The following is a 26991-nucleotide window of genomic DNA, read 5'->3' as shown; positions in this document are numbered from 1 at the left end:
CCTGTGAGCCCCCACACACAGTTCATTCTCGTGTTAACATTTCAAGGACACCCATGGGTACGGTCGTCTGCGTGGAGCTGGCAGGTCACGGCAAAGCGGTGGTGGCCAATACTCCCAATTTATGATCTTCGGTCCTCAGCAGCTAACCGGGCCTCATGAACTCGTTTCCATGTTTCATTTAAGCCAATGCCTGCAGCTACGGGCCACGGCCTGTTGTTTATGTGACCTTGGCCTTTGGCCATCTGGCTTCCTGGAGCCCGAGTCAGCTAGCGCCCCGCCCCACCGCCCTGGCCTGGGAGCAGCCTGCCCTGTCCCAGCACCAAGCGTCTGGCAGAGCTTCAGGCACACACTCTGCTCTCCCTCTCGGCAGCCACACGGTCCCCATGTCACTGCACCTGGCCTGTGGCAGCCTCGCCATGAAACGCGCCGGACTCCACACAATGGCTGCTGCAGCGCCCTGGGAGTGGGTGGAGGGAAGGGCCCAGAGGTGAGGCGACGCAATGCCACCTCCCCAGGGACCGCGGCCCTTGGTGATGCTCTCCCTGGCACTAGACACTGCCCCGCCGACAGGTCCACACCCCAAACCCACTGGGCTGTCAGCGACACACCAGCAGGAACACGAAGGCCTATTCCCGCTGAAGGCGGCCTGTTTCACCAGTGGCAGCAAACCTGCCCCCAGAGGCCACCGCCAGGGGTGTCAAGCAGCTCCAGTGGCCGACCTCCGGGAGCCTCCGGGGAGTGCCGTGGCTGTCTGCCGTCGAAGGCTGGGGCAGGCGCTGGCCGCCAGCGTGGTCCTCCGTGCACGGGACCACTTGGCATTCCAGACGCCTGCAGGGAGCCGCACTGTGTCAGCCTGGTGCGGGCGAGCACTGCCTGGGGCCTCGTTTTCCCTCGGAGCCGGGAGAGGGGCCAAGCAGGGCCGCCCTGCCCGCCCCAGCAAAGCCCATCTCGCCTGCACTGTGAGTCAGCGGCTTCCACTCTGCCTCCGTGCGCTCTGATTTATGAGGGCCCGGATATACACGGACAGTTTGTGATTGGGCGCACTGCTCTCTTGTAGAGAATTTACTTCAGATCAACAGAAAATTATTTCTGAAGCTCTCTGGGTCGTTAGTCTCAGTTAGGCGGCCGCTGGGAGCAGGTGGGGCACCAGTGGAAGGCACTGCCTCCTGGCTCTCTCCTTTCCCCTCGTCCCCTGCGTCCCCGCCCGCAAGCAGGAGCCACAGGAAACTGCCGAGAGCTACCACACAGGTCCCCAAAAGCCGGGCGCGAACCAGAGGGCCTTGAACCTGACACGTTCCACGGCCCTGTCTGTCGGCATGCACGAGAGTCTCACCCACCCTCTGTCTGCGCCAGGCAGGCCTCTCCCACGTGCTGGTGTTCTCGTGGGCCCCGCTGGAGCTGGGGGCTTCTGCTGCCCGGTCGGCTTGGTTTGTGTCCACAACAACTGTAGCAGCCGCAGGTCTCAGTTTTGATGTGACAGCCTCGCTCTGCAGCTGGCCGGAGATGCAGGAGTGGCCGTGTTCGGGCTCCAGGTTGCCAGGCCACACGTGACGCTGTCATTTAGAAAATTTTGGTGGAGAACCACTTTTAAACAAATAAAATTGTCTGACAAGGTTGTCACACTAACGAAGGCTTCTCTTCCCGTGTGTGCAGAAGAGACCCCCAGTTCCAAATTGTGTGGGTTTCCCAGGAATAACCCACCAAGGTCAGGGGCGGCTTTCCGGGTTGCTCGCACACATCCAGACTTGGGAGAGCAGGAGGCCCGGAGAGCCATACAAACCTTGCCCATCGCCGCAGCACACTCTCCAGCTCCCTGTGCCGGCTCTCTCCCTCGTAAACAGGGCGACGGTGGCTCCGCTCCAGAGGGCCGTCCTGGGGAGTGAAGGAGCGGATGTATGCGAAGGGCCCAGGGCCCCCGGGATGCCGTCAGCACTCTCCGTGCGTGCCGTGATTAACACGGTTGCCTGGGAGGTTTGTCTCTTTTTTACTTGTGCAATGAATTCCAAAGTTCTGGATTAGCAAGAAGAGCTGACTGATTTGGGTGCATCCCTGACTTCGATGCTGGGGGATGGAGGGACGTTGGTCAGGGTGGTGGCAGGCAAGGAGGACGAGACTATGATGTCGTCTGGAGTCAGGGGGCCAGCCAGAGAAGGACAGTGCTGACAGGTCAGCCCGGGAGACACGGCCAGACACAGGCCAGGTCCTGTGGCCAGAGCTTCAGTGGTCCTGGGGCGGCGGAGTCGGGGGTGCTGGGCAGGGACCTAGAAGCTGGGAGCAGCCTTCAGATGGTCAGCAGCCACTATAGTCTGGGGAGCTCCGATGTGCACTGGGGCACCCCGTGACAGGGACCTCCCCTCTTCCCGTCTTGCCCCTGGTGCCTCCAGCGCGGGAGCCCCGTGCCCACAGATGCCATTGGGCCGTAAGACGGCTGAGGAACAGCAGACAGGCAGTGGCCTCTGACGTTAATTGTTTTTAATATCAAAGTCCCGAGGCTGTACCCTCTAAATCCTCGTTTACCTGAAGTACAAGTTCCTAACTGTATTTATCGCTTTCATCAGAATGAGCCGGAGCGTTAAGACGCCTCCTAAGGCTTCTGTGTCCGCGAGTTTATCGACTGGAAAGAAGGGAGAAGCAGCGTTTTCAGCGGTTTCCCTCTGCCCTGGGGCCCGAGCTCTTCCTATCACCGGCCCCTCCCCACACGACACTCCTCAGCATCCTCTGACCACATCGGCGCCTCGCAGGCCCTTTCTTCTCTGAGCCCGTCACACGGACCCCAGGGTTGAATGAGCTGTGATTATGAGGCCCTGCCAGACTGAACAGGGGACAGGGAAAATCAGATTTCCCGAGGAAAACAGGCTCGAGGAGGGGGTCTGGGCTGGGAGCGAAGCTCGGGCAGTCGGGCGCAGAGCCGCTTTGTAAGGCTCGCACGGTGAGGGCGCCAATTCGTCACTCCTGGGGGAGCGAGGAGCAGTGTGTCCACAAATTAGGTGCAGCCAGGAGCCAGCTGCTGATTTAGGGCCCCGCGTAATGAAAATATGAGCTTATAAAAATGGAAATACTGCCGAAGCACATCCATCATTTGACGAGAGGAGGTTAAACTGCGCACCACGGGCTGGCAGTTAGTTATCAGACCTCAGTCCCCGTGCCAGGTACGGAGGTGGCCAATGTGTCAGGCCAGCCCTGTCCCCTGTAGGTCACACGTCACAGGAGACAGACGGCCCAGGCTAAGAAGTGGGGCGATGGAGGTCTCCCAGGGGGCAGGCAGGACGGAGGCCTGACCCCCAGGGGCAGCAGCTTCTTGTCGGACTTCTGCAGCTCCGCAGTGGTGCCGGCGGCCTCCCGCCCCTGCCCTTGGCGTCAGGGGACCCCCAGCCAACTCTGCGTGTCCTCCCTAGGCTACCGGGTCTCCTGGGAGGTGTACGGCCGGAACGACTCTCGGCTCTCAGACACTCTCAACAGCACGACGCACGAGTACAAAATCCGAGGGCTGTCTTCTCTCACCACCTACACCATCGACGTGGCTGCTCTCACCGCGGCGGGCGCCGGCCTGGCGAGCTCATCCACCATCTCCTCTGGCGTGCCCCCAGGTCAGTGAGAGTGTGGCGGCCTCCCCATCCCCCTGCGCTTAGAGTTCCGCCCTCGGAGGGGACCCACCTCTGAGGGAGGGTGTTGGCGTCCTGCGAGGGCAGGGGGTAGGTGGGTGATGACCCACCATCTGCCTGTCTCCCAATGTCGTCTGATCACAGCCTGACCTCCCATCGGTCGGGGTGAGGGAGGTGGGCACGGGCTGAGTGTGCCCGGGGGTGAGGGCTGCCTCCCGGGACGCTGCACAGAAGGCAAAAGCAGAGAGAAGTAGGAAATGCTGAGATGGGAATAAGAGCAGTGTTTACGAAAGAAGAGAGGCCTCAGCTGGTGTCCCACATGGGCGCCGACCAGATGCACAGAACCGCAGAGGGCTGGCCTCGCATCCTCTCTCTGAAGAAGGGGCAGGCGGGGCGGACACCCACGGCGGCCTGCCCGTGAGGGTTTGTGGTCGCATCACCCCACGCGGTTGTTCGCCACGGGACCCCTTTTCTCACGCAGTGGGAAGTGTAAAACTTTATTCGTTCAGCCAGATAATGAGGTCATGGGGGTGAGAGAAGGAAAAGCGAGGGGAAGGGGCGAGGGAAGGGGAAGAGAGGGGGGTCTAGAGCGCGAGGGGCCTGTCGGCGCAGAGCCGGCCACCGAGGCACGTTGGTGCCATGGGCGTGGGTGGCAGCCGCTGCCATCCCTCTGAAATTCACGTCACCTGCGGTGGTGGCGCGCTCCTGTCCCTTTGGCAGACGGCACTCAGCTTTCCGTCCCACCGTCACAGCTGCCATGAAAGACGCCGGCGCTCCTCCGAGGGACCCACCGTGAGAAAGCACGGCGGGGCTCTCAGGTCCATCTGTGGTCGTGGCCGCAGGTCTTGTGCCACCTGAAAGATGTCGCTTTGCCTTGTTCTGGCCTCCGTCATCAGGGCTGAACGGTCCCTTCAACACCAGTGCCCATCCGTGTGGTAGAACCACATCCAGTACCGGGTCCACGACCTGACGACTACCCGGGAGGGCGACGTGGGTGATCAGAGGGGACGCCGAGCAAATAAAACGCAGGCAGTGAATAAGGCGCCCAGAGTCAGTGTGTCCGCCCCGGCCCCTCTCCGAATGGCCCCTGGTGCCAGCGCAGCAGGCCCGCCAGCCCTGTGTGGTGGCGGCAGGCGGTGGAGGCTGGTTTCCTCTCTGGGCACTATGACCTTCTCAGAACTTTCTAGAAGCCATTTGACCTGCTCTGCCAGCAAGGGAGCCTTGAGCCCCATAGTGTCCCAAAGCAAGTCTCCTGTCCACCGATGACATCACCGTCATCCCCTGCCACGGCCGCAGTTCCAGCCCTGTCATGTGCCAAGCACTGGGGTTTCTTCAGAAAGCAATGGCTGCCACCCCCCCACACCCCCCACACCCCCCACCCCGCCCCCGCCAGCTTCTCCTCCCGGGGCCGGGAAAGGCTGGAGAATCTGCCTGTGGAGCAAGGGCTCAGGTGTGGCCCAGGGTGCTGGGCGGGACCCCACGCTGAGCCAGCCTGGTATCCTTTTAAAAGGCGTCAACCAAACAATATATTCTTTTAAGAAAGAAGTCTCTGGCTAGCAGAGAGACTCATTTCATTCTCCGGGAAAAGCTCGCATTTGCAGTATCGCCAGTGCTGTGTGTAGTAAGTAGCGGTGATGGAGGTGGCCTGTGGTCCAGTTTGTTGGGAGGGGCTCCCCTGCAGCTGCTGAGGTGAGCCAACAGCACATGCATGTGGACGCAGGTCTCCCGGGGTGTCCTGGGCACCGTCCGGCGGGCGGGGGAACCCGTGCTGCCCCGGGGCTGCGGGGCGGGAAGGCGTAGGGAGCAGGGCCCCGGCTGGGCTGAGTGGCCCCGGACCACCCCGGTGGATGCAGCATTCGGGTCAGGTCCCCCGTAGCTGGAGGCTGATGCCGAGACCTCCCAGGCGCCCTCACCAGTAGCCGGGAGGAAAGTCTCGATTCCATCGCTCGGGGGGCTGTGCTTGCTGTGCCCCCAGCAAGCTGAGGTTTGCTGAGCTTTAAGTCCTCATCCATCAGCGGCTGAAGGACCCTGCTAAGAATCCAGAGAGCTCAGAAGATACAAAAAAGGAGTCACTTGTCCTTTGATGTAACCATTTTCTGCTTCGCATTTATGAAGCCAGATGTGGAAAGGCCCCTTGAGGTCCCAGAGCCGTGGCCTGTGAGGGCACCGAACTGACCGCCAGCGGTTCCGGTCCCGCCAGGCTGGTTTTAAATGCCCTGGGCAACAGCGAGTCAACAGGCCAGTCCTCAGGGACCACGCAGCCTGCACACCCTTCTCTGCCCGCGCAGTGTCTCTTCCTTCCCCGCTCCTGCTGCGGTTCTCGGACGGGCTGGCACTGCACACCCTCCGTCATTTAGACCTCGCAGCCTTTGGCTTCGGAGGGGGCGGGCTCTGGGGGGAGGAGCCTACCAAACCTCAGGTGATGGAGTCCTTCAGAACACACCCTCCCCTTATTTAGTTGCCACAGCAACTGCACACAGCAGAGCAGGAAGAGTTCTGCACTTTTACCTGATGCGGTTGTCTTGGAAACCAGACCCAGGAAGCCTAAGGCTTGGCACCTGCCCACCTGCCTCTGTCACACTGCCTGGGGATACCGGGTGTGCACGCCTCCATCCCCTTCCCCAGCCCCCTTTCCAAGCTGTCACGGTCATTCTGCAGGGAGGGCAGGGCACCCTCTCCTTGCGTCCTTTGAGGGGCCGGTCATTCACCTGCTCTCCATTCAACAAGTGTCCATTCAGCAGGAGCAGAGACTTCCACTCTGTGCAGGGACGGTCCCCACCTTCCCAGTGTGTTATCCAGGGGGCCACACTACTGTCTCCCAATGCCACTTCCATGGCTTGGGGCATAACAGGTGACCCTACTAAAGTGTGAGTCGCCCTGACCATGGTCTGGGGAAGCTCTGCTTCTCACTTCCGTGGTTTTGAATATTAATCCTCTTGTTGGTATAAAGGCATCTTGAACGTGTTTACTTGCTAACACCTTTGATATGTTTCCTAAGCTGCAACAGAATGTAACTCTCTACCTTTCCTCTCTTGTTCATCCCCAGAACTTCCTGGTGCCCCGTCGAACCTGGTCATTTCCAACATCAGCCCCCGCTCGGCCACCCTTCAGTTCCGACCGGGCTACGATGGGAAGACGTCCATCTCCAGATGGGTCGTAGAGGGGCAGGTAGACGCCTCGTGGAAGGGGGGAGCTGGGCTCCCGGGCAGTGGCGCTTGGGCAGCTGGGTTCGGTTGGTGCCTTCGCAGTGGTTAATCAGCAGCTGGGCGGAGCTGACACCGGGGTGTGGCTGGGTGGCCGTGACTGGAGGAGGACCAGAGACCCGAGCCCGTTGGGGTGCCGGGGCGGGGTGTGGAGAGAAAGGGGAGCTGAGAGGTCAGACTGAGGTCTCGTTGGACGATGGGGGTGTGGGGTGTGGGGGTAAAGCCTACACTTCGCGTCGGGGCTGCAAAAGGGGACCCAGAGCTGGAGAGCGCGGCTGACGGGTCTCTCACTCCGTGCCGCCATTAGCTACCAAACATGCCGGGCACTGAGGGCAGGCGGGGGCTGTCCTCCGCTCCTGGCTGGTCCCCGCTTCTAGACCTGTCCAGGGGACGGAGAGGGACGATGCACACTTTCTGAAGCATCATGAGTTTGTACTGATACTTCCAATTCAAATTTAAGATTATTTTACTTTGAGTTTATATTTTAAATACCTTTTCCCGTGCACTAAAATTGTGTTTTTAGAAGTATTAACATAATTACTCATTATCTGTATCCTACCATTGTGTAAGAGTTTCAGTGTTGCCACTCCAGTGGGACTACTAACAATAAGACCACTGCATGCAGCCTAAGCTTTTGTCCTCAGACTGCGCTACACCGTGGACGTGCCGTCGAAATTCTGAGTCCGAAAGTCCTGCCATCCCTTTCTCTGCGTGGTTCAGTCACAGCTTCATACAAAATTAGATTCGGTCATTTTAGGGGTTTTGTTCTGTTTTTTCCTTAGCTTCAATCTTTAGTGAGTGCTTTCTTTAAAAGCCAATTCACTGTTTAACAAATTGTTAGAACACTTTTTATTTCATTTCTTTCCGAGCCTACCACTCACTCGCGTGATCTCAAGGTAAACTGTTAAAAAGGTGTGTGCAGAGGCGTCCTCCCTGCTCCCTGGGCGGGGGGTCCCTGTCTTCCAAGCCCCCTTCAGGTGTCGGCTTCCACCTTTCGGCACACGTGTGCACTGACATGTGCACACACACACGTGCCCACACAGGCCCGCACGCACACGCTGACATGCCCTGTCCTCCAGGAAGCCTCACTGAGCTCGCCCCAGCTACCTCTCCAGCCCAGGCTGGCTCCACCGTTCCTAAACCCAGCGCAGTGGGGCCCTGAGCCTGTAACCGGTACAGAGGAGGCCTTCTGGAACACCCCACGCCTAAGTCCCTTTGAATGGACACCACACTTCCTGTGCCGTAGTCAGACCCCACATTCCCTCGCCCGGTCTCTCTCACCGGAAGCGGCCGCGCTCCTACTCTGTGCCAGCCACGGGCAGGTGTTCCGAGAGAGTAGATCTCGGGCTCCCCATCCAGCGAGCAGTGGCCCCAGAAGAGTAGGGAGGTGGCGTAACCGCAACTTGCTCAGGGTGCCGGCAGCATGCTGAGGCGGGGGACAGAGCTCAGGTGGCTGCAGAGGCCCTGGCACATCTCGAGGCACCGCAGGCGCGGCCTGGGCAAAGCACCACCACGCGGCTTGCAGCTCCCGCCAGAGCTCTGCGTGGTAGGTCAGGGTGTGCTTTCCTACCCTGGGACCCGCTTCTCAGTCAGATCCGCTTTCCTTTCAATTCTGGCCGCTTTAAAGTGTACCAGCAAGTCTGTGTTACTCGGAATGCTCGCCGGCGGGTCATAGAACAGGAGCTCTAATCACGGGCGAGCTGAGGGGGGTTCAGATTTCTAAAAGCAGCTTTTATAGGGGTTTCTGATTCAGTGATGCTTTGCATAATTAGTAACCTTTGACCGCAGAGTGAGCGGAACATCTCTCCCGCGCTTGCAGGGAGCTCCATAAAGGCAGGCTGTGAAGGCACATCTCTGCCTGCCGCCCAGCCGCCGGCCCCGCTGTAATGGCCAGCGCCAGGCCCGGCCTCTCAGCGGCTCCGCGCAGGTCTCTGGGATGGAGATGCCGGTGCTGACACCTCAGGGCAGACTAAACTGTTTGCGTTCCGAAAATGGAAGGGAGAAAAAGCCCACTTAGTGCTCATTTGTGCGTGATAGTAGCCATTTGCTTAAAAGGTGCTGTTTCAGGGGGTGTTATGGGCTCATAAACCCAGCTCAGGCCTGCTGACTGCGGCCTCGGGCAGCTAAGGAGCTCCCGGTGCCCAGGAGCCGCGGGCACGGCGCTCACAGAGTTCCCGGGGGCCTGGCAGTGTCCACACAATGTCACTGGTTGTGATACATTCCTGGGAGGAGGCAGGGCAGTGCGCTGACCTTGTCCATCTCCCAAGGGCACCGCCCGCCGGGGACACACCCGTGATGACGGGTGGGCAGCTGGGCCTTGTTTCACGGCTGTGTGCTCAGGTGCTCACCTGTGAGCTGAGCCCTGGGCGGCGGCAGCTCTGCTCCCCCATCGTGTCCTGGAGCCAAGGCCTCTCCCAGCAAAGCCCCTGCTCCCCGGCCCTGAGCTCCAGGAAGGTGCTGTCTTGGCAGACGAGGGTCTGGTCTCAAGTTGAAGCCCCCACAACCTGGGGTTTCCCCTTGTGCCTCAGCCGCCCCCCGCTTTGAAAGCCCAGTGACTTGCTGGGGCGCGGTGGTAATGTCCGCGCTCCTGGCGGCTGGGTTTGCTGCCTGTCCCGCCCCATCCCCTCTGTGTGCCGAACCCTGCTGTGGTCCAGCCCTGTGCAAAACTCCGGGGCTGCAGGGAGACGTCGAACGCCACCCCACCTCTAGCACCTGGGGGAGGCGCCAGGAGGCGCAAGGCCGATGTCACAGCCTGGGAGGGAGAGCAGGAGGCTGTGGGCTGGGGAGGCTTCACTCCTGAGGCCCTTCCCTGGAAAAGAGGTGTGTGCCCCGGAAACACACCAGTCCCCTGAAATCAGCCTCTAAGTTGTCTGCTTTCCTGGGGGTGTAGCTTCAGTGGGTTTTTTCTCTTTACAAGTCCATAAAAATGGCAAGACTCTGCCAATGCTGGGGCTCAGAAAAACCTACAGCTCCTTGGTGTAGGACACCCAGTGCCCCAGCTCGGCCTCCTCGTCCCAGCATCCCACGCACATGGGGCCTGGCTCCCTGCAGGCCGGGCTGGGGCCTGCTGGGATTGCAGGGTCTGTATGGCCCCGGGTCAGGGAGCAACAGGCTGACTGTCAGAGCTCAGCGCCGACGGGCTTGAGGCACCTTCGTGCTGAGCCATCCTGCAGCTGGGGTGGTGACCGGGGACAAGTAGTGTGGCCTTGCCCAGCCCTGGCTTCCTGCCACAGCTGCCTCTGCGGGAGAAGAGCAGCACACGGAGCGTGTGGCTCAGACGTGCCTGCGGTGAGCACCGACACTCCCCATGCAGACAGTCGGGCCGAGGCGGGCGTGCGGCCTCCCGAAGGCTGTCGCTCACCACGGTGCGGACTCAGAGGAGAGACCACACGCAGGGAGGCCTGGGAGGAGAATGCCTGGAGACTCGAGCAGCCCCGAAGCAGGGCCTGCCGAGGGCCAGGCCGGCCAGGCCGGCCTCCTGCTGAAGCTCAGGGGCTGCGGTTAGAGGGGCTGAGCACCCAGGCAGGCGGGGGTGCTGCTGGCACAGGAGGAGGCCACGGTCCTGGGGCCAGGAGCAGCCCCCAGAGCACCCCGAGTGTCCACTGGGAGTCAAGCTGCTGGTACTGAGAATTCACTCAAACAGAAGCAAACATCCCACAGCTTGAAAACTGCCAAATCCAGCTTCCTTGGTCTTCGTTTTCGGTAGTTCCTACCCTTGGTTTATTGCAGTGTCCAACTGGCTACCTGTCAGCTCTGACGGGAAAAGAAATCCTAGCGTGTTCTATCTCCCGCAGCGTCGTGGGCCCGCAGGCTTTTATCTCATCGCTTGAAGACCCAGGGCTGGGACTTCTAACTGTAGCTGCATCCCCTCCCTCCCTCGTTGCACATGGCAGGGCCGCCGCGGGCCGCCGAGCAGTACGTCAGCGTCTCAGCCACAGTGAACCCTGGTGCGGGTGGATTTCTCCTCTTAATAAGAAGAAACAGGGCAACGCTGCATCTGAGTCGGCTGTCTCTAATGCCTCGGAGGGCTATCGCGGGCTCTACTTCAGTGACGACACGGCCACCTGGGGCTGTCTGCCGAGGCCGGCTGTGGCTCTGCCCTGGACGATGCGTCCCCTTGCCCAGCCCCGTGGTGGCGAGTGACCACGGAGGGCGAACTCGAGTGCTGCAGAGTCTATTGTTTGCCTGGTTGTCGGCAATCACCCCCTGATGAAGCCTTCCCTCTTCGCTCCTCGGCCGGCGCGGGCGTCTGTGCCCGGTGAGTGGGTTGAAGTGGCCTTTCTGTCCCTTAGCCTGTCGGATCCTTTTAGGGCCCGTTATGGGACTTCTGAAAATGCCACAGGAGAGGGAAATACTGCAGCCTAAGTGACAACTCCAGTAGGACAGAGGGGCCCCAGCCGGTGGCTCCGTTGGTTGGAGCGTCGTCCCAATGCACCAAGGTTGCGGGTTTGATCCCCAGCCAGGGCACATACGAGAATCAGTTAAGGAGTTTATAGATATGTGGAACAGAAATCGACATCTCTGTCTCTCTCTCTCTCTCTCTCTCTCTCTCTCTCCCTCTCCTCCCCCCTCTCTCTCTCAAATCGATAAATAAAATTTTTTAAGTAACACGTAATTTTTTTTAAATGTAGGACCAAGGGGAGCATTTTACTATGAATGTCATTCTCAAGACACAGAGGTGGCTGTAGATCTAAAGCACAGCTGTTGAAACACATGGAATTGCCCAGGGCCGAGTCCTGCTCTCCCCGAGGACGGCTCTGGGCCCTCCGTGCTCCTGGTCCTGGAGTTCGGGAGCGGTCCGTAGGGTCCCCCTTCTGGTCGCCAGGGCGTGCGTTTGCTTCACTCGCTCATCCACTTGCGCAGCAAACTTCACTACCATCTACTGTTTGATGGGTTTCGGGCGTCATGCTGTCCCCTAGGCTGTGAGGACGAGAACGTCCTTGTCCCTGCATCCAGAAACTCTTCGTGGGGTGAGGAGGGGAGACTGAGACATAGGATACAAATCAGACTTGCAGGAATTGTTACTGTGCTGCTAAGAAGGTGTCAGAAAGCAAGTGAGTAACTGACTAGGACAATCAAGGAAGCTCCACGCAGGAGGTGAGATTTCAGTTGGACCAGAGGGGGGCGTTGCACGGGAAAGGCATGCTCTAAGGGGAGGGTGCTCCGTCTCTAGGACTCGGCCGACCCTGGGTGGTCAGGCTCTCAGGTCAGCAGGGCCCAGGTATCGGGGCATCAAAGGCAGAAACAGAAAGTGTGGCCGGTACACCTGCGGGGAGGCCAAGTGGCTGCAGGGTCAGGTGCGGGCAGGATTCGGTGGGCACGAGACCGAAAGGCTGGGCCTGGGGGGGCCTTGCTGGGGGCTAGTTTGTGTCTGTCTGAAACTGTCCCTGAGGAGCCGCATGTCTTGGTCTCTGAGCACAGTGCCACCAGCCAGGTGTCCCAGGCGCTTCACACCCCTCACCCCTCCAGAGCCCCGACGGCCCTCTGGTGACCACTGCTGTCCTCACTCGCAGGTACCAAGGCTGAGGTGCCCGGCGGCACACAGGCGGGGGCACGCCCTGGGCCTCTCCCGCCACTCCCCGCACGCCTCCCTGTGTGAGCCATGGCTCCCAGTCCTCCCGGGCACATCAGGACCTTAGGAAATGACACCAAACCCAGCCTCGGGCACGGGAAGTATAGGCATTCCCGTTGGTCCTTAAGAGGGAGAGAACGGCAAGCACCCTTTGGAGATGTTAACGCAAACATGAAAGGCCTTTCAAAGTACAAGCCAAACAGCATTTATTGGAGATCAATGAGAACAGCTGTCGGGACGCACTGATTTAGGCGGAAGCCCAGAGAGTGTTCTGATCGGGCGTCGAAGGCAGGTGTTTATGAGACAGTGGGGGGCGGCGGCAGCGTCGGGAGACGGGGAGCTGGGGTGCAGATGAGCTCGCACGGTGCTGCTGGCTCTGCACGCGGTGTTGGACTTTCAGGCTGGCCGCCCTCGTACCTGCCTTCTCCTTACCCTTGCACACAGGTCTTTGGGTCACGGTGCCGCTTAGGCCCCACGCAGAGGCCGTTTTGCTGTTTTAATATCCAAGGTTTGAGGCCCAAGACAGCAGGTGGCTTTGGCTCCATGTCAGACTGGTTCGAGCGTGTCGGTTTTTCAGAGAGGATAAGGGATAAGCAGGCAGTCGACAGGGAGAGAGCGCGGCAGGGCGGGGGGGGGGGGGGGGGGGGGGGCGGGCGGGGGCAGCGGGAGGTGCCGATGGGGGAAGGGAGTCCTAGAAACACATCAGGGAGCCACGGAGTGGTGGCTGCCCCATGCTCATCTCAGGAGCTGACTGGCTGGGCCAGTGACCCCACAGGGACCCTGGGGCGTGGTGAGCAGCCCAAAGTCTCTCCCAGGCCTGTCCTGGTCCCCTCCTCTCTCCCCCTCAGCAAAGGTGTCTGTTCTCCTGGGGTCTGCTGTCCCTCCATGGAGCCATGTCAGACCCCTTCCCGCTGCTCATGGGGAGGTGCGCCCACTGTCCCCTTCCTCCCAGCCCTCCAGCCGCCTCACAGGAGGCGTCCTCCGGCTGGCCCCGGGGGGACCACTCAGACAGAGGCGACTGGCTGACTCTGCAAGTCGCTTGCACACAGGTTTCCTGCTGATGCCAGAGTCCCCGCCGAGGGGGCACACTGGCTTGGCAGGCTTCCCGCAGTGGACCCTCCGAGTGTCTTTCCCCCTGAGCTCTGGACGAGAGGGGTTGCTGTCCCTGCCGCCACCTGGACCCGCTCACTTTCCTCCACAGCTGCAACCCTCTGTGCGTCTCTGTCCATCTGTCCGTCTGCAGCTACCTTTCCAGGAGGTTAATGGTTGTTCTCTGAGGGGCCACTGAGCCCCTGGCCTCTAGGGTACTGAGCTCAGGGCGGTCACCCCAGCCTCGGTGGGGACATCGGAGGTCCTGCCTGGCCAGGGGTCTCCAGCTGACTGCAGGGCCTTCTCCAGGCAGCCGGCTGGAGGCCTGGCGCGGCCCGGGTGTCGGGGTGGGGCCCCGGCAGTAAGCGAGCACAGGTGTGAAGACGGGTGCTCCCGGGAGTGCCGTGGGTGGGGCAGTGTCTCCTGGGGACTCCAGACGCGGCGCACACCCTGGTGGGGCCCGCCGCCCGCTGCCCGCCTCGGGCTCCCTGCAGTGTGTGGTGTTTCCACGTCTGTAACAAAGATGGTAAAGTGCTGTTTGTCAGCTTCGGAAGAAAGAGAAACCATCAGAATCCAGCTTCCCCACAGAGTTCTGGTGTGTTTTATCTCTAAAGAGTTCTGCAGACTTCTGTGTCCAGAGCATCATTAGCGAGCAGCCGGTCACTTCTAGAACGCTCTGTCACGATGGCCTTGAGATCTCGCTAGAGCCAGAAGGGCCCAGCAAGAATGAAAGGACTTCTGTTCCTCACTAGAAAGAATCCTGGTCTTTTTAGATCAAAATGTAAACCTTTTACTATAGGAATTTAAGGTTTCCTCTGCAGGTCTGTAAGTAAAATTATGCTTCCGGTAATAACTTGCTTTTGGAGCTCAGCACGAGACAGCCCACTTTCGGTACGGACTCTGAAGTCATACCCTGTGCATTTGCATCCACATCCGCGTGTTAAACCAGCAGGTCGGGCCCCGAGTTTGGGCGGGACCCTGGGGGGCTGCCAGGTACAGTGAGGAGCGAGGCGCTCCTGGGACGGCAGGGACCCCAGCATGGCAAACCTGGACACGAGGACGCTGTAGTACGGGGAGCAGCCTCCTCCACAAAGCTCCCCAGAGCCACACGACCTGTGCAGGTTCCACAGTGTGCTGGGACAGCGATGCAGACACCTGCAGGTGACTCTGGGGTCCCTGGCTGGCCGGAGGGCCCCGTTGCCCTCTTGCTGGGATGGGCCCCTTGGCCCCGGCATGCCCGGGTGAGTCTCAGGGTCAGATCGGAGGGCATACGACCAGAAACGGCTGTGGGCAGCGACAGGCAGTCCTGCGAGGTGGGGCCCGGGTCAGGTCAGGGGCTCCTGCAAGGGCCGGAGCCCCATGAAAACACTCCCAGCGACCCGTGTAAGGGCAACGCTGGGAGAGGCACAGCGTGGCCCACGGGGCTCCTCGCTGGACTTGTGTGTGATGGAGTCAGCTCTGCCCAGAGGCGGGGTCACATCCCGGGGGGCGGGGCCTGCAGGTCTGGCTCCCGGGCAGCTGCAAGTGTTTGTCTGTGCGAGGACTCCCCCTGTCATGGCCAGCGGTGTGTCTTTGGGGTGTGCTGGGGTGGGACAGACTGGGCGTGGAAGGACAGACAGGCCCCTGGTCAGCACTCAGTGGAAATGGCTCTGGACCCTCAGTGAGGGCGCATGGGACCCAGCCAGGTCTCCTCTCCCTGAGTCCTCACTGCCAGGGGAGGAAGGACAGGGTGGCAGATGTCCTCCCCAGCCCCCAGCAGTTCACTCCCAGGAACTGCGCCCTGAGGTCCAGGCTGTGGCGGGGACAGCAAGGGCCCGGGTCTCCGGAGCACGGGTGGGAGGTGTGTGTGCAGCACTCGACCCACCACCGGTGTGGGAGATGCGGGGGCCCTGCCCAGCCCCCGCCTGCAGCTCGTCCGGCCGGTCCCAGGACACCCCTCTCCACAGGTGGGGGCCATCGGGGACGAGGAGGAGTGGGTCAGCCTGTATGAGGAGGAGAACGAGCCCGACGCCCAGACACTGGAGATCCCGAACCTCACACCCTACACGCACTACAGGTGAGAGGAAGCGCGGGGCCCCCGCGGGGCCTCTGTCGGCCACAACCAGACCAGTCACAGGGTGTGAGTGAGCTGTTCCCAAGGGGCAGTCACGGAAAACTGCACCTGCAGGAGCCAGACACGCGGTGCGGTCTCTTCCAGGGGCGGTCACCCCGATGTGATGTCAGCAGCATCCGCCTTCCACGCCAGCTGGCGAGACACCCCGTGGAGGGGCCCACAGCTCAGTGGTCAGACCCATGCTGCCCTTCTTTACAAAACCCCACGCCATGTGTGGGCACGGCAGGGTCCAGGGCGCCCCTCCGCTCCCCTTCCAGGGCCCAGGCGCCACCAGCCTCACAGCTCAGGCACCTAACACGCTGTTTACCCTTTTGCTTCTTGATCCTGAAACCCACCCAGACAATAACACCCTGGCCTTGAGAGATGGTGGTGTGGCCACAGGCTTCAGGGATGCTGTCACTTCCCATGAGACCGTGGGAGGCTGCGGGATTTCCAGCAGTCCCCACGAGTGCAGGGGACAGCACCCTGGTTCTGCCAGGACGGGCACACTGCACCTGACCAGGGAAGGCGGGCACCCGAGTGACCAGCTCAGGGACCCGAGGGCAGTGGTGTCTGGTGAAGAGCAGCTTTCAGTCCAGCGCTGCAGTCAGGGTCTGCATGAACACCTGATGGGGGGCCGCTCAGCTGCCATCCCCTCACTTCTCCCGGGGTTAGAGCGGACGGGCCAGGGTACTGCTCGCTTGACTTACAGAAACCGTTGCATAAAATGAGCTGTTGGATTCGAGACGGACCACTCGAAACTGGTATCAGCCAGATAACCATTTCTAGGGTCAGAAACTGCAGTTAGAGATGAGTACCCCTGCCTTCAGTTCACGGAAACTTAGGAAGCCTCTGTGTGCGCTCTTCGGAGAGAGTTCCTGTACAAAGTTCAATTCAAACAGTTGTAGATGTGAACAAAGAGGAGACGGAGCTGAAAACGTGAGCGTAGACTTTTCCTATTCACTTGTTCATTTTGTTAAGTTGATTGGGCGGCACGGTTCGTAGGGTCACAGAGGTTTCGGGTGTGCGTCTCTGTGACCCAGGAGAACGCGGACCCTAAAGAACATCTACTCCCACCCTCACTTTTCACACCAGGAGACGAGACAGGGCCGATTGCGAAGGTTTGTTACCAATGGGGTGAGAGCCCCCAGGTGTGGGTTCTGGGGCCGCCGCTCCTCCCACGAACCAGCCGGGGCCAGGGCGCGGTGCCCATGGTCACCGTGGAGACAGCGGGCTGCCAGAGCTGCCCCTGGGTGTGGCGTGCTGCTGCCGCTGTGAGGTAGCTGCTGGACCCTGACCCCTGACACGCCAGGCAACTTGAACCAGCCAGTGTCGGGGACACAAAGATCTCTGGCCGTGTGACCCCCCACTTGTGCTGCTCTTGGGAACTGGCATCGTTGACTTGCGGTAGATTTGCCTTCGTTGGGGTCTTTCAGCAGAAAGGGCCACATGTGTAGTGTGCGTTTCTAATGGAACCAGGTGGAAGAGGGCGCCCCTGAGCATCAGTCGCTAGGATCCAGGTAGACACGTCAGCCTAGATCCGGGGGCCTGAGCACCCCTCATCCCCGAGGCGGCCCTGGGGGCCTGTCTTCCTTTGTCTTTCCACCTTCCGCGGCTCCTTCTGCTGCAGAGTGACGCGCACCATCGACTGTCCCTCCAGGTTCCGGATGCGGCAGGTGAATGTGGCCGGTGCCAGCCCCTTCAGCCCATCCTCCCGGGTTATCCAGACGCTGCAGGCGCCCCCGGACGTGGCTCCCACCAGCGTCACCGTCCGGACCGCCAGCGAGACCAGCCTGCGGCTGCGCTGGGTGGTGAGTGGGCAGGCCAGGGGGCCGCGGGGGCTGGTCTGCTGTCCCCGGAGCACACGTGAACCCAGAGCCCCGTCAGTTCTCAGCCCCCCTCTGTGCCCGTCAGGGCTGATCTCGTCGCTAAGCCATGAAGTGTGGCTTTACGGTTGGTGTTGGGTCCCAGCGAGGGCCGACCTCTCTCACTAATCAGGGATGTCCCTCACGGGCTTCCGGGCGCTGAGGAGGTGGGTACTGATGGTGCTGCGGGCTGGACCCGCACGTCCCAAATCTGGGTCAGCATGGAAGTCGGTGTTTGTAAGAGAGCCCGCTTGATATTTAATCAGAACATTCCCCACAAAATTAAGACAACGCATAATTAAAAAAAAAATTACATCCAGCCAACTTGACTGGCAAGGTTTCCTTTAATTAACAGAAGAAAGTAACATTCCCCCCCAAAAAAATATTGTCCCCGGCATTGGCCTTGTAAGACACGCCCCTTGGGGGAGACCCGGGCAGGGCGGTCCCGAGACGTCAGCTGACACGGCCGTCCCCCCAGCCCCTGCCCGACTCCCAGTACAACGGGAACCCCGAGTCGGTGGGCTACAGGGTGAGGTACTGGCGCGCAGACCTGCAGTCGCCGGCGCTGGCGCACGTCCTCAGCGACCGGCTGGAGAGGGAGTGCGCCATCGAGGAGCTGGAGGAGTGGACGGAGTACGAGCTGCAGATGCAGGCCTTCAACGCCGTGGGGGCCGGGCCCTGGAGCGAGGTGGTGCGGGGGCGCACGCGGGAGTCAGGTGAGATGGCCCCCCCCCCCCCCCGGGCCCGAGATCCAGCCCCTCTCACGTCTCCCAGGGACGGGCTGATCCCATGAATCTCACGGGCTCCTCCCTGGCTCCTCCCCCCTGTGTCTGCGTTGGCCCAGGAGTTAAGTCAACCTCAACAGTAATTTAAGTAAAACTTCATTACAGCCCCATGCCACTAATTTGAAATCAACGATGAATTCCCCAGGGGCTGGACTTGGGTGTTATTTCTGTAATTAGGGATAATTTTCACCATCAGTGATGACAAGCAAGAGTGTATAGAGGCTTCTGAGGGAGATCTCACAACACCGGTATCCGGGACTTTCCCCGGCAGAGTCCACTGTGACCTGATGAGGTCGTCTGGGCAGTACTGACACTGATGAGGCCAGGTGCCAATGGTCTGGGAGGCAGGGATAAAGGTTTCTCTGCTCAGCCTCGTGGCTGGTTCCCAGCCCCTGCCAGTGCTGCCACGTGGGTCTGGCCCTGGCTGGCCATTGTCAGGATGGGCACGTAGGTTATGGGACAGGCTGACCTTGACCTTGGTCTGCTCCCAGTCACAGGCTCCAAGCCAGGGTTTTGCCCAGATGCACAGGCTGTGGAGCTGGTGTAGGACTTGATTTCTTCCTAATCTCCTGCCCTGGGCGGGGTGGGGCGGGAGGGGCAGCGGGAGAACTCTTCAACAGCAGCCAGAGCGACTGGGCGACTGCCCGACCGGGAGCGCTGTCAGTGAGCGCTGGGGCCCTGGAGCAGACAGACCGACAGACGGACAGGCTGACATGCGCCTCCGAGGACTAGCCGCAGTGCAGCGTGGACACTCGGCTCAGGGCCGTGTGACCAAGGGGACTTTCATGAAACTCCGTTCTCTTCAAATTCTGAACGTCGTAACCGAGAAGAGGCCTTGGAAAAGTACGAGGGGCAGGTCTGACTTCAGTAATAAGCAGATCAGTAAAACATTTTTTTAAACTTACTAGGAAATTAGGAATAAAATATAATGTTTGAAATTTAAATTTTATTGATGTGTTCATAAGAAAAACGGGGGCCCCGCAGATGCCGAGGCACCAAGGGGACAGATAGCAGGAGTGGCAGGTGCCGAGCTGCGTGTGGGGCCCCCGCGGGGGGTGGGGACCGTGGATGGGGCCGCAGCCTCCCTGGTGGCTTCAGGACTTGGGATCGGGCGCCCACCAGGAATGGGCCCGTTGGCCTCGAGTCTGTGCGTGCCTGTGAGGACCGAGGCCCCGCACACAGGCAGGGCCCTGGGACCTGCGCCCTGTCCGTAGGGGGCCCAGGACACCCTGTGTGTCTGCTGAGCGCCGTGCCGGGCCTGGCTCTGGTCCGGGTTCTCAACGTGCGCAGTGCGGAGGGTCCAGAAACTCTCTGAAGAGCAGTTGATGTAGAACTTGATTCCAGACACAAAAGCACAAACAGCAAAAGAAAGCGATAGAGTCGTTGGAGCTCATCGAAATGAAAACTTTTCTGCTTCAAATAATACCATGAAGAGTGTAAAAATCCCCAAAAGGGTAGAAAATATTTGCCAATCATGTATCTGATAAGGAAGTAGTATCCAGAGTATTATTTTTAAAAACTCTCACAACTCCACGATACAAAGGCACCCCCACTAACACCGGACAAAGATGTGAGTGGACATGTCTTCAGAGACGTGTACAAGCAGCCAGTCAGGGCAGGAAAGGGGGCTCGACCGCACCAGCGTCGGGAGATGACCTTGGAACCGCACCCCAGGGGGCTGAAATAAAACTTACCAGGGGACAAGAGCAAGAGTTGGGGATGACATGGGGAAATGGGGACCTCCGTGTGGCTGGTGGGGACACAATGGTGCAGCCACCATGGAGGACTGTGCTGCCACCCCGTGACCCGGCACAGGCGTGCCTGGGTGCGTGTGTTCAGCGGCAAGAGCCAGCCCGGGTCAGTACCACTGAGGCCGCCGCTCACCGGGGAGCAGGCTCCTCACCCAGAGCTGCTCTCTCTTCCTCCTTTGGACAGGACGGTACACAGAAAGTTGTCTTTGTCACGCTAATTGAACGTTTGTTCAATTGGAAATTTTGGTCCAGTGGATTTGCTCTCTGGGAAGAAGCATTGGAGTCTGCAGGGGTTCTCATCACGGATTGAATAATAATAGGCTTACTGATCTCCAGTTGCAGACGTGAGTGGTTCAAATGTCAGATAGTCTTCATGCTGGGAGAGGGGGCCTCAGCAGCACCCCGCCTCCCCCCTGCCCCGGGCTGATCTCCCCCGCAGGGGCCATGGTGCTCAGCAGTTGGCAGCACCTGGGCCGTGTCAGGCACCCCTGCAGCATCGGTGGTCCTGGAGGGCTTCAGTCCCTCCACCTCTGAATGGGGCACAAGCCCTCCTGTCTGATGTCCTGCCTCCCCTGTCCTGTTGAAGGTGACCCCTGAACGTCCCCAGCACCGAGCCTGGCCCAGCAGAGAGCCGGCCCCACCAGGCCCTCTCAGAGTTTTGAGAGGGTGGTGGTAAGCAGGGTAAAGGAGCAGCCTGGCCAAACAGTGGAGGGAGCCAATGTGGGAGCTGAGGGGGAGAATGAACCACGGACACCCCTCTGGAATGAAGTGTCACCCGGGGAGGACAGCGGGCCGTCGGTGAGTCACACGAGCCCCGGGTACAGGCTGGCATGCGGGCCAGGTCATCAGGCAGGACCACTGGGGCCACCCTGACAGGGGCCTTGCAGTCTGCAGTGCCGTCCGGCTGGCCTCGAGGCATCTTCAGACACGTCGTAAGGATAAATGAGGCCCCCCAAATCAAGAAAGGCTGTGGGAGGCGTGGCGACAAGCTCGGCGGTGTGATTCCTCCCTGTGGAGAAGGGAGCACGAGAGGAGGGAAAATGTGCGTTTCCGTGGTGGTGTTTCCAGGGAAGGGGTGTCTGAGACCCGAAACCCCGGGCGTCGGGTTGGACGAGGAGTGGCAGCTACCTCCGACGAGGCGATGGCTGTGGTTTTTCTTTCAAGTCTTAACAGCGCTTGCACTCCGTAACCCCCCGGCGGGCGTTGTGCCGGTGGACGCCGACCGGCTGCGATGTCCATCCTGCCATTTGCCCCTCTCTGTCCCGGGTGGGACCCCTGCCATGTCTGAGCGCCGTGTCTTTGCCGCGGTTGCCCGGGCACACTCGTTCTCCAGGAAAGGGGGGCCACGCCTGAGAAAATCAGCCCCCATCTGCACATCTGCAGGAGAATCGGGCACTTAGAGTGTCGAAGCTTGACCAGCAGGAACTGGTTAAGGATTTGAGAGGTGGGCTGGTTGTGTTGCCATGACAGCGGCCTCCCCCTTCACAGGCAGGGCAGGGTTTTTAGGGCAGGGCGCGGATGCCTTGGCGCACGGCGCACGGCGGAGTGGGCACTCTCATCGCACCCGCAAGTCTGCGTGAAGTCAGGGGAGTCGCAGGCTCCCTCCTCTCCCAGAGGCAGTGGCTCCTCTCATCTGGCCGTCGCTCCTCGTTCACAGAGCCCGCCCGTGTGTACGTGGGGCGTGCAGCTCACGGCCAGGGGCTCTGGGGCCACAGGCAGGCGTGTGTGACCAGCAGCCTCCCCCCTCAGAGAGATGAGTAAACTTGAAGTTGCAAATGTTCTTTTTCTGTGACACTGCAGTGCTCCAACAAACCCATATGATTTTGTTGAGTGACGGAGGGACTGCAGGGACGTGTTTCGGGGACAAGTTTGCCCTCGGGTGCAAACTCCCCGTCCGGGACAGAGAACGGCCACCTTCGGTGCCGCAGGCAGGTGCAGGCCTCAACTGCACTGCGCACAGGCTGGCGGCCCTCGCAGCCCTCAGCCCCGGCCTGCGTTCTGAGGAGGGTCCACGTGGTCAGCAGAGGAGGGGGCAGGAGAGGCCGCTGCCTCCCAGGACACCCCCCCTGACTGCCCCTCTGGCTGCAGACAGAAGTGGGGGCAGACCCCCAGGCTCAGTGTCCCCAGCAGCGTGCCCTCTTAGGCTGTGGCTTGCTGCTGGGCCTGCCTTCTTGCTCTCCCTCCACCTTTGTCTGCTGAGCCGGCAGTGTGGCGGTGGCCTAGGCTGACCCGCCGAGGGCCTGAGTGGCCTAAAGCAATAGAAATTGATGTGTCTCAGTCCAGAGGCTAGAAGTGGGGACCAAAGTGTCCGTGGGGCCACACTGCCTCCGCAGGCCCTGGGGGAGGGTCTGCTGCTGGCCTGCCCCATGTCCGGCCGTGCCTGTGGCAGCCGTCTGCCCACGGCCTTCTGCCTGCCTGCGTCTGTCTCTTGCGTGCCGTTCTCACAGGGCCCACCCTCCTGCAGTGTGACCTCATCTTGACAAAGTGCATTGGCAACGACCTTATTTCCAAAGAAGGTCACGTTCCGAGGTGTTGGGAGGTGGGGCTGGGACTCCAACATGGGAATTTGTTCAACCCACAGCAAAGACTGGATCGTTTTGGTGTAGAAAACCTAGGGCTGAAACGCTGGAAGCAGCATTACTGTGCAAACCCATGTTATTTTCTGTGTTCGGACTAATGGATTAACAGAGTGCCTCACAGTCGCTTTGCTACAAGGAGGAAGTACCGGTGAATGAATGAGCCGGCGGGTGGATGCGTGGAAGGATAGGTGGATGGATGGGTGATGGATGGATGGTGGGTGGAGGGATGGTGGATGGATGGGTGGTGTACAGATGGATGGATGGATGGATGGAGGGATGGTGGGTGGTGGATGGATGGATGAGTGAGTGAGCGGGCAGATGGAGGGGTGGGTGAGTGGGTGGGTGAGTGGGTCTACGTACAGAGGGCAGAGAAAGCCCCCGTGAGTGTGGCTGTGCCCCGTGAGTGAGCACAGACCCGGGGAGGGCCGCAGGCGCTCCGTGTGCCGCCCCCTCCACAGCACTGCACTCCAGCCTCTGCCCCTGGGGGCCTCTGTCTCACTTTCTTCAGAACAAGCAGCGCAGGCCACCTGCCCATCGCAGAGCCGAGTGCTGGGCCCAGGGTGGGGAGAGAAGACAGGCTCAGACAGGGGCGGGCTGGGCTGTGCCATCGCACAGATGGGACAACCGAGGCACAGAGGACAGAGCCGTGTCCCTAGGTCACACAGCTGGGGGTTCTCACTGGGTCTGGCCTGTAAGCGTCTCACTTCCCTGGGTAAGCCCCCCGGTCCCTGGTCTCTGGCGGTGACTTGGCACAGTTGGCCCCAAAGCCAGCCTGAGGGTGAATGAGAAGGGACCAGTGTCCTGTCACTCACCACGGACTTGCTGACTCGGTGACTGTGCAGTCTCCCTCCTCCTTCTTGACCTTGAAGGCTCCGGAGGGTGGTGTGGCCTTCAGGCCACAGCTGGGAGCTGCCCCGGCTCAGTGCCAGCGAGGAAAGTGCACCCCCGATGGTGCTGGGACCTCCAGGCCCGTCTGTCGCCATCTGAACAAGGCTTGAGGCTCACGGGGGCCCACGAGAAAGTCAGAGAAGCAAACCGCGATGACCTAGAGTATCTTTCCGGTTTGACTGTTGTCAGCACACACTGCACGTCGAATGTATCAGGACAAGCGAGCTCAGTGACAGAGGCAAACAGCAAAGAGGAAGTGGGGCCTCCTGTAGGTGCAGGCGGCTGCGGCCTCTGCCGCCCACCTCTCTGGGAAACAGCATTTCATTGCACGAACATGCGCAGTTTTCTCTGTCAATCATTTCTCCGTCTGCTACTGTGAGGATTAAATGTGACCTGTAGATCTTAACGTCACCTCTCTCAGTCCCCGTCACGGAATACACTGCGTGCAGAGAGGGCAGGGAACTGGCGTCTGAAGGAGAGGGCCCTCCCCAGGAGAGAAAAGTCTGCAGTCCCCACAAGTTCATAGAAAGACAGACCCAGTGCACGTTCTCGCTGGGCGGGCGCAGATGAAACTGAGCTCCTAAACCCCCAGGATTTGTGGATTTGCTGCTCACATTGAAGAGACTCACACTCTGTTCCGCCCCTGGAGGCCGCCCGCTCTCTGCAGGAAGCTCGGGCTGCCCCGCTGCTGCAAGGCCCACCTCATTATTTGGGTAACAATGGGACCTTTATTTGTGGAAGCCTTAGACTTTGGCCGCCAACCAATTTAACTCATCCTTTGCAGTTCCTTCGGCTGCCCCTGAAAATGTGTCCGCCGTGGCGGTCAGCTCGACCCAGATTTTACTGACATGGGCCTCGGTGCCCGAGCAGGACCAGAACGGCCTCATTTTGGGCTACAAGGTATGTACGTGTTCACGTGGCCTTCCTTTGCTTAAGACAAGAAAGTGCTACCACATGTCACCTCCTCAGATCAAAGAGTTTCCGATTTCCCCCCGGGGCCTGCAGCTCTGGGCTGCTCCCTGGTTCTCACGCCCATGTCTTATGTAGACCTCGTTACAGTCTGGGGACTTGGTCCAGTGTGACCCTTACACAGGCCAGCCCTGGCCCAGACGGTGGTGGCCACTGACACCTTGAGCATCTGTCTCCCCCCGTGTGTGGGGGGGGGTCACGGTTGGTTGGCACGAGAACAACGTGGGTTGTTTGCCCCACGCCTGCCATCCCCAGAGGGAGGTCCTGGGCGGTGGCGTCAACAGCAAGGCTAACACCTCCCAGCTTCGCAGGGGCCACCCTGGGTCTGGCGTGACGTGCACTCACCCAGGCCCCAAACACTACTCCTGGCTGTGCCCCGTCACCTCCCCGAAGCCCCAGAATGAAGTCTCCGGATCTGGGCTGCAAGGCCACGTGTGGCTCACACACCACGGCCCAGATTCTGGCAAGTCCGCTCCGTGCCGCTGCCAGTCAGACCCGGCCCATTCGCCGACTTCCCTCCTGCTGGCCTCCCTCCCCGGGCAGGGGCCGCTCTCCGCTGGCCCCGTCAGACCCGCAGTCCCACTGACAGGGGCCGTGACCAAACCTCCACGCCCCCGGTCTGGGCCTGAGGGGGTTGCCTTTGCCGGGCCGGCCGCACCCTCCTCCCTGAGGACCCTGCCGTCCACGGCCCCTGGGTCCCGGTCCGAGCCCGGTGCACAGTCTTGCGTGTTGATGCTTCAGATCCTGTTCCGGGCCAAGGATCTGGACCCCGAGCCGGGCAGCCACGTCGTCCGCGGCAACCAGACGCAGTCGGCGCTCCTGGCGGGCCTGCGCAAGTTCACGCTGTACGAGCTGCAGGTGCTGGCGTTCACGCGCATTGGCAACGGGGTCCCCAGCGTGCCCCTGGTGCTGGAGCGGACCAAGGACGACGGTATGTACACGTCTGCACGTCCCTGCCGTCGCCCAGGCTGGCGTTAATGTTAATGTCGTTTTTCACTTGATTTCCAAGCCGCTTTTTTTTTTTTTTGGTTGAGGAAAACAAAACAAAATTGTTTTTCAGTCACTGAGCATTTATATGGCCACTTTCAGCCAGGAGTGAATTTTTACGGCCTAATTATGAACCTGTGCAGACTTTCCGTGGTAACTCTGCAGCCGGCAGGCGGTTAAAGCCGAGGGCGGGGCCATAAAACTGAGTCGGCCACTCCCGGGGGTGTCCGAATAGATCCAGTTAAAAACCCGCTTCCAGCCATGCGCCGGCACTGCTGGGGCCGCGGGACCAGCCTTTGCGTAATCCGAGGTCACGAGGACTTCCCACGCGTGTGCATGTCTCAGGGGCTCCCAGGCACCCAGGTCGCTTTTCCAGCAGGAACCTGTGGCCGGCATGTTTCTGGGGGCCCGAGTCTGCAGCAAACCTGCCTGCCCACTTCCCACTTCGCAGTGCCAGCCACTTGAGGGTAGCGTCTCTCCTTCCGGTTACCGGAGACCCTGCAATGGGTGCATCAGAGGGCAGACATTCATCTCGCCGGCCCAGCCCAGGGGCCCACGGCGTCTGGCAGAGACGAAACGCCTGCAGATTCTCTTACGCATCTTCACCAAAGTAATTGAATTAGTCCTCAAATGCTCTGTCTGCTGAGCTGTCACTGTCCCCTGCACCTCACACAGAGGCGGCACCGTGGCCATACCTGATGATTCCCAGCACAGTCTGAGCTTCGCCGAGCAGATGGCTGGGATGAGGAATGAGGCTTTTTCCTGAGAATCATTAGGGAGCCACATGAGGCCTTAAAATTCCAAAGTCATTCCCCCAAAACTTAGAGTGGTTCACCCATGCACAGTGTCATTGTGAGTAACGAGGGTTCTGCAGGTCAGAATCATGGTACCCTTGTCACAGACCCGGAAACCCCCGCAAGGGCCCCTGGCTCACGTGGCTTCTCTCTCCTGCAGCCCCAGGCCCCCCAGTGAGGCTGGTGTTCCCGGAGGTGCGGCTCACGGCGGTGCGGATCGTGTGGCAGCCGCCCGAGCAGCCCAACGGCATCATTCTGGGTAAGCGGGTGGACAGGGCACAGCTCAAAGACAAGCAGCGACTCTATGATCTGTCCAGTTGCGTTAGATGGAAGACCCCCGTCTGCAGCAGCCTGGCATTTTCCGAACTGAGGGGTGGAGACCCCTCTACCACTGCGAGCATCGCACTAGGGTTGCTCGGCTAATTGGAGTTCCCAGTTTGCCGACCCAGAATTTCTTCTGTTCGTTGGGACTCCACAGCTGTGCCATCCGTGACTGACCTTCCCGTCAGCTCTGGAGTGACCAGGCCGCTCTGACTCGTCCTTGGGAGCAGCCGACTTGTTCCCTACAGGGTCACAGCGGGGCTGCGCTCCCAAGCTCCTGGAGGCGGCGTTCTTCTGCCGCAGGGCTGGGGCCTCGTCCTCTGCAGACGTCCAGAGAGCCCTGTGTGCCTGAGGTCCCGGGGGCAGTGTTTACTTTTAATTTTTCATTCAGGGGAGCCTCTCCGACAACATTGACAAAAAGCCTTAATTTCTCCCACTTCCCTGAAGGCAGCAACTTTTATTTAAAAAAATGATCGGTCCCTTTATCTAGCCAC

The 26991-nt window shown here is 60.3% G+C and overlaps 1 protein-coding gene across 2 annotated transcripts in view; it reads left to right on the top strand.

Annotated features, from left to right (window-relative positions):
- Window positions 1-26991, top strand: part of SDK1 (sidekick cell adhesion molecule 1) — a 576882-nt gene that overhangs the window by 488993 nt on the left and 60898 nt on the right. For both annotated transcript variants that reach the window (XM_053926257.2, XM_053926258.2), the window contains 8 exons: window positions 3396-3587; window positions 6649-6770; window positions 15413-15522; window positions 17219-17369; window positions 17902-18139; window positions 24211-24326; window positions 25137-25326; window positions 26337-26435. In XM_053926257.2, the coding sequence (XP_053782232.1) occupies window positions 3396-3587; window positions 6649-6770; window positions 15413-15522; window positions 17219-17369; window positions 17902-18139; window positions 24211-24326; window positions 25137-25326; window positions 26337-26435 (1218 nt within the window). The remainder of the gene's footprint in view (window positions 1-3395; window positions 3588-6648; window positions 6771-15412; window positions 15523-17218; window positions 17370-17901; window positions 18140-24210; window positions 24327-25136; window positions 25327-26336; window positions 26436-26991) is intronic.

This window comes from Desmodus rotundus, chromosome 6, assembly GCF_022682495.2.
Source record: "Desmodus rotundus isolate HL8 chromosome 6, HLdesRot8A.1, whole genome shotgun sequence".
Taxonomy (NCBI): Eukaryota; Metazoa; Chordata; class Mammalia; order Chiroptera; family Phyllostomidae; genus Desmodus; species Desmodus rotundus.
The sequence above is the reverse complement of the archived record's forward strand: the minus strand, read 5'-3'. Positions and strand labels throughout refer to the sequence as shown.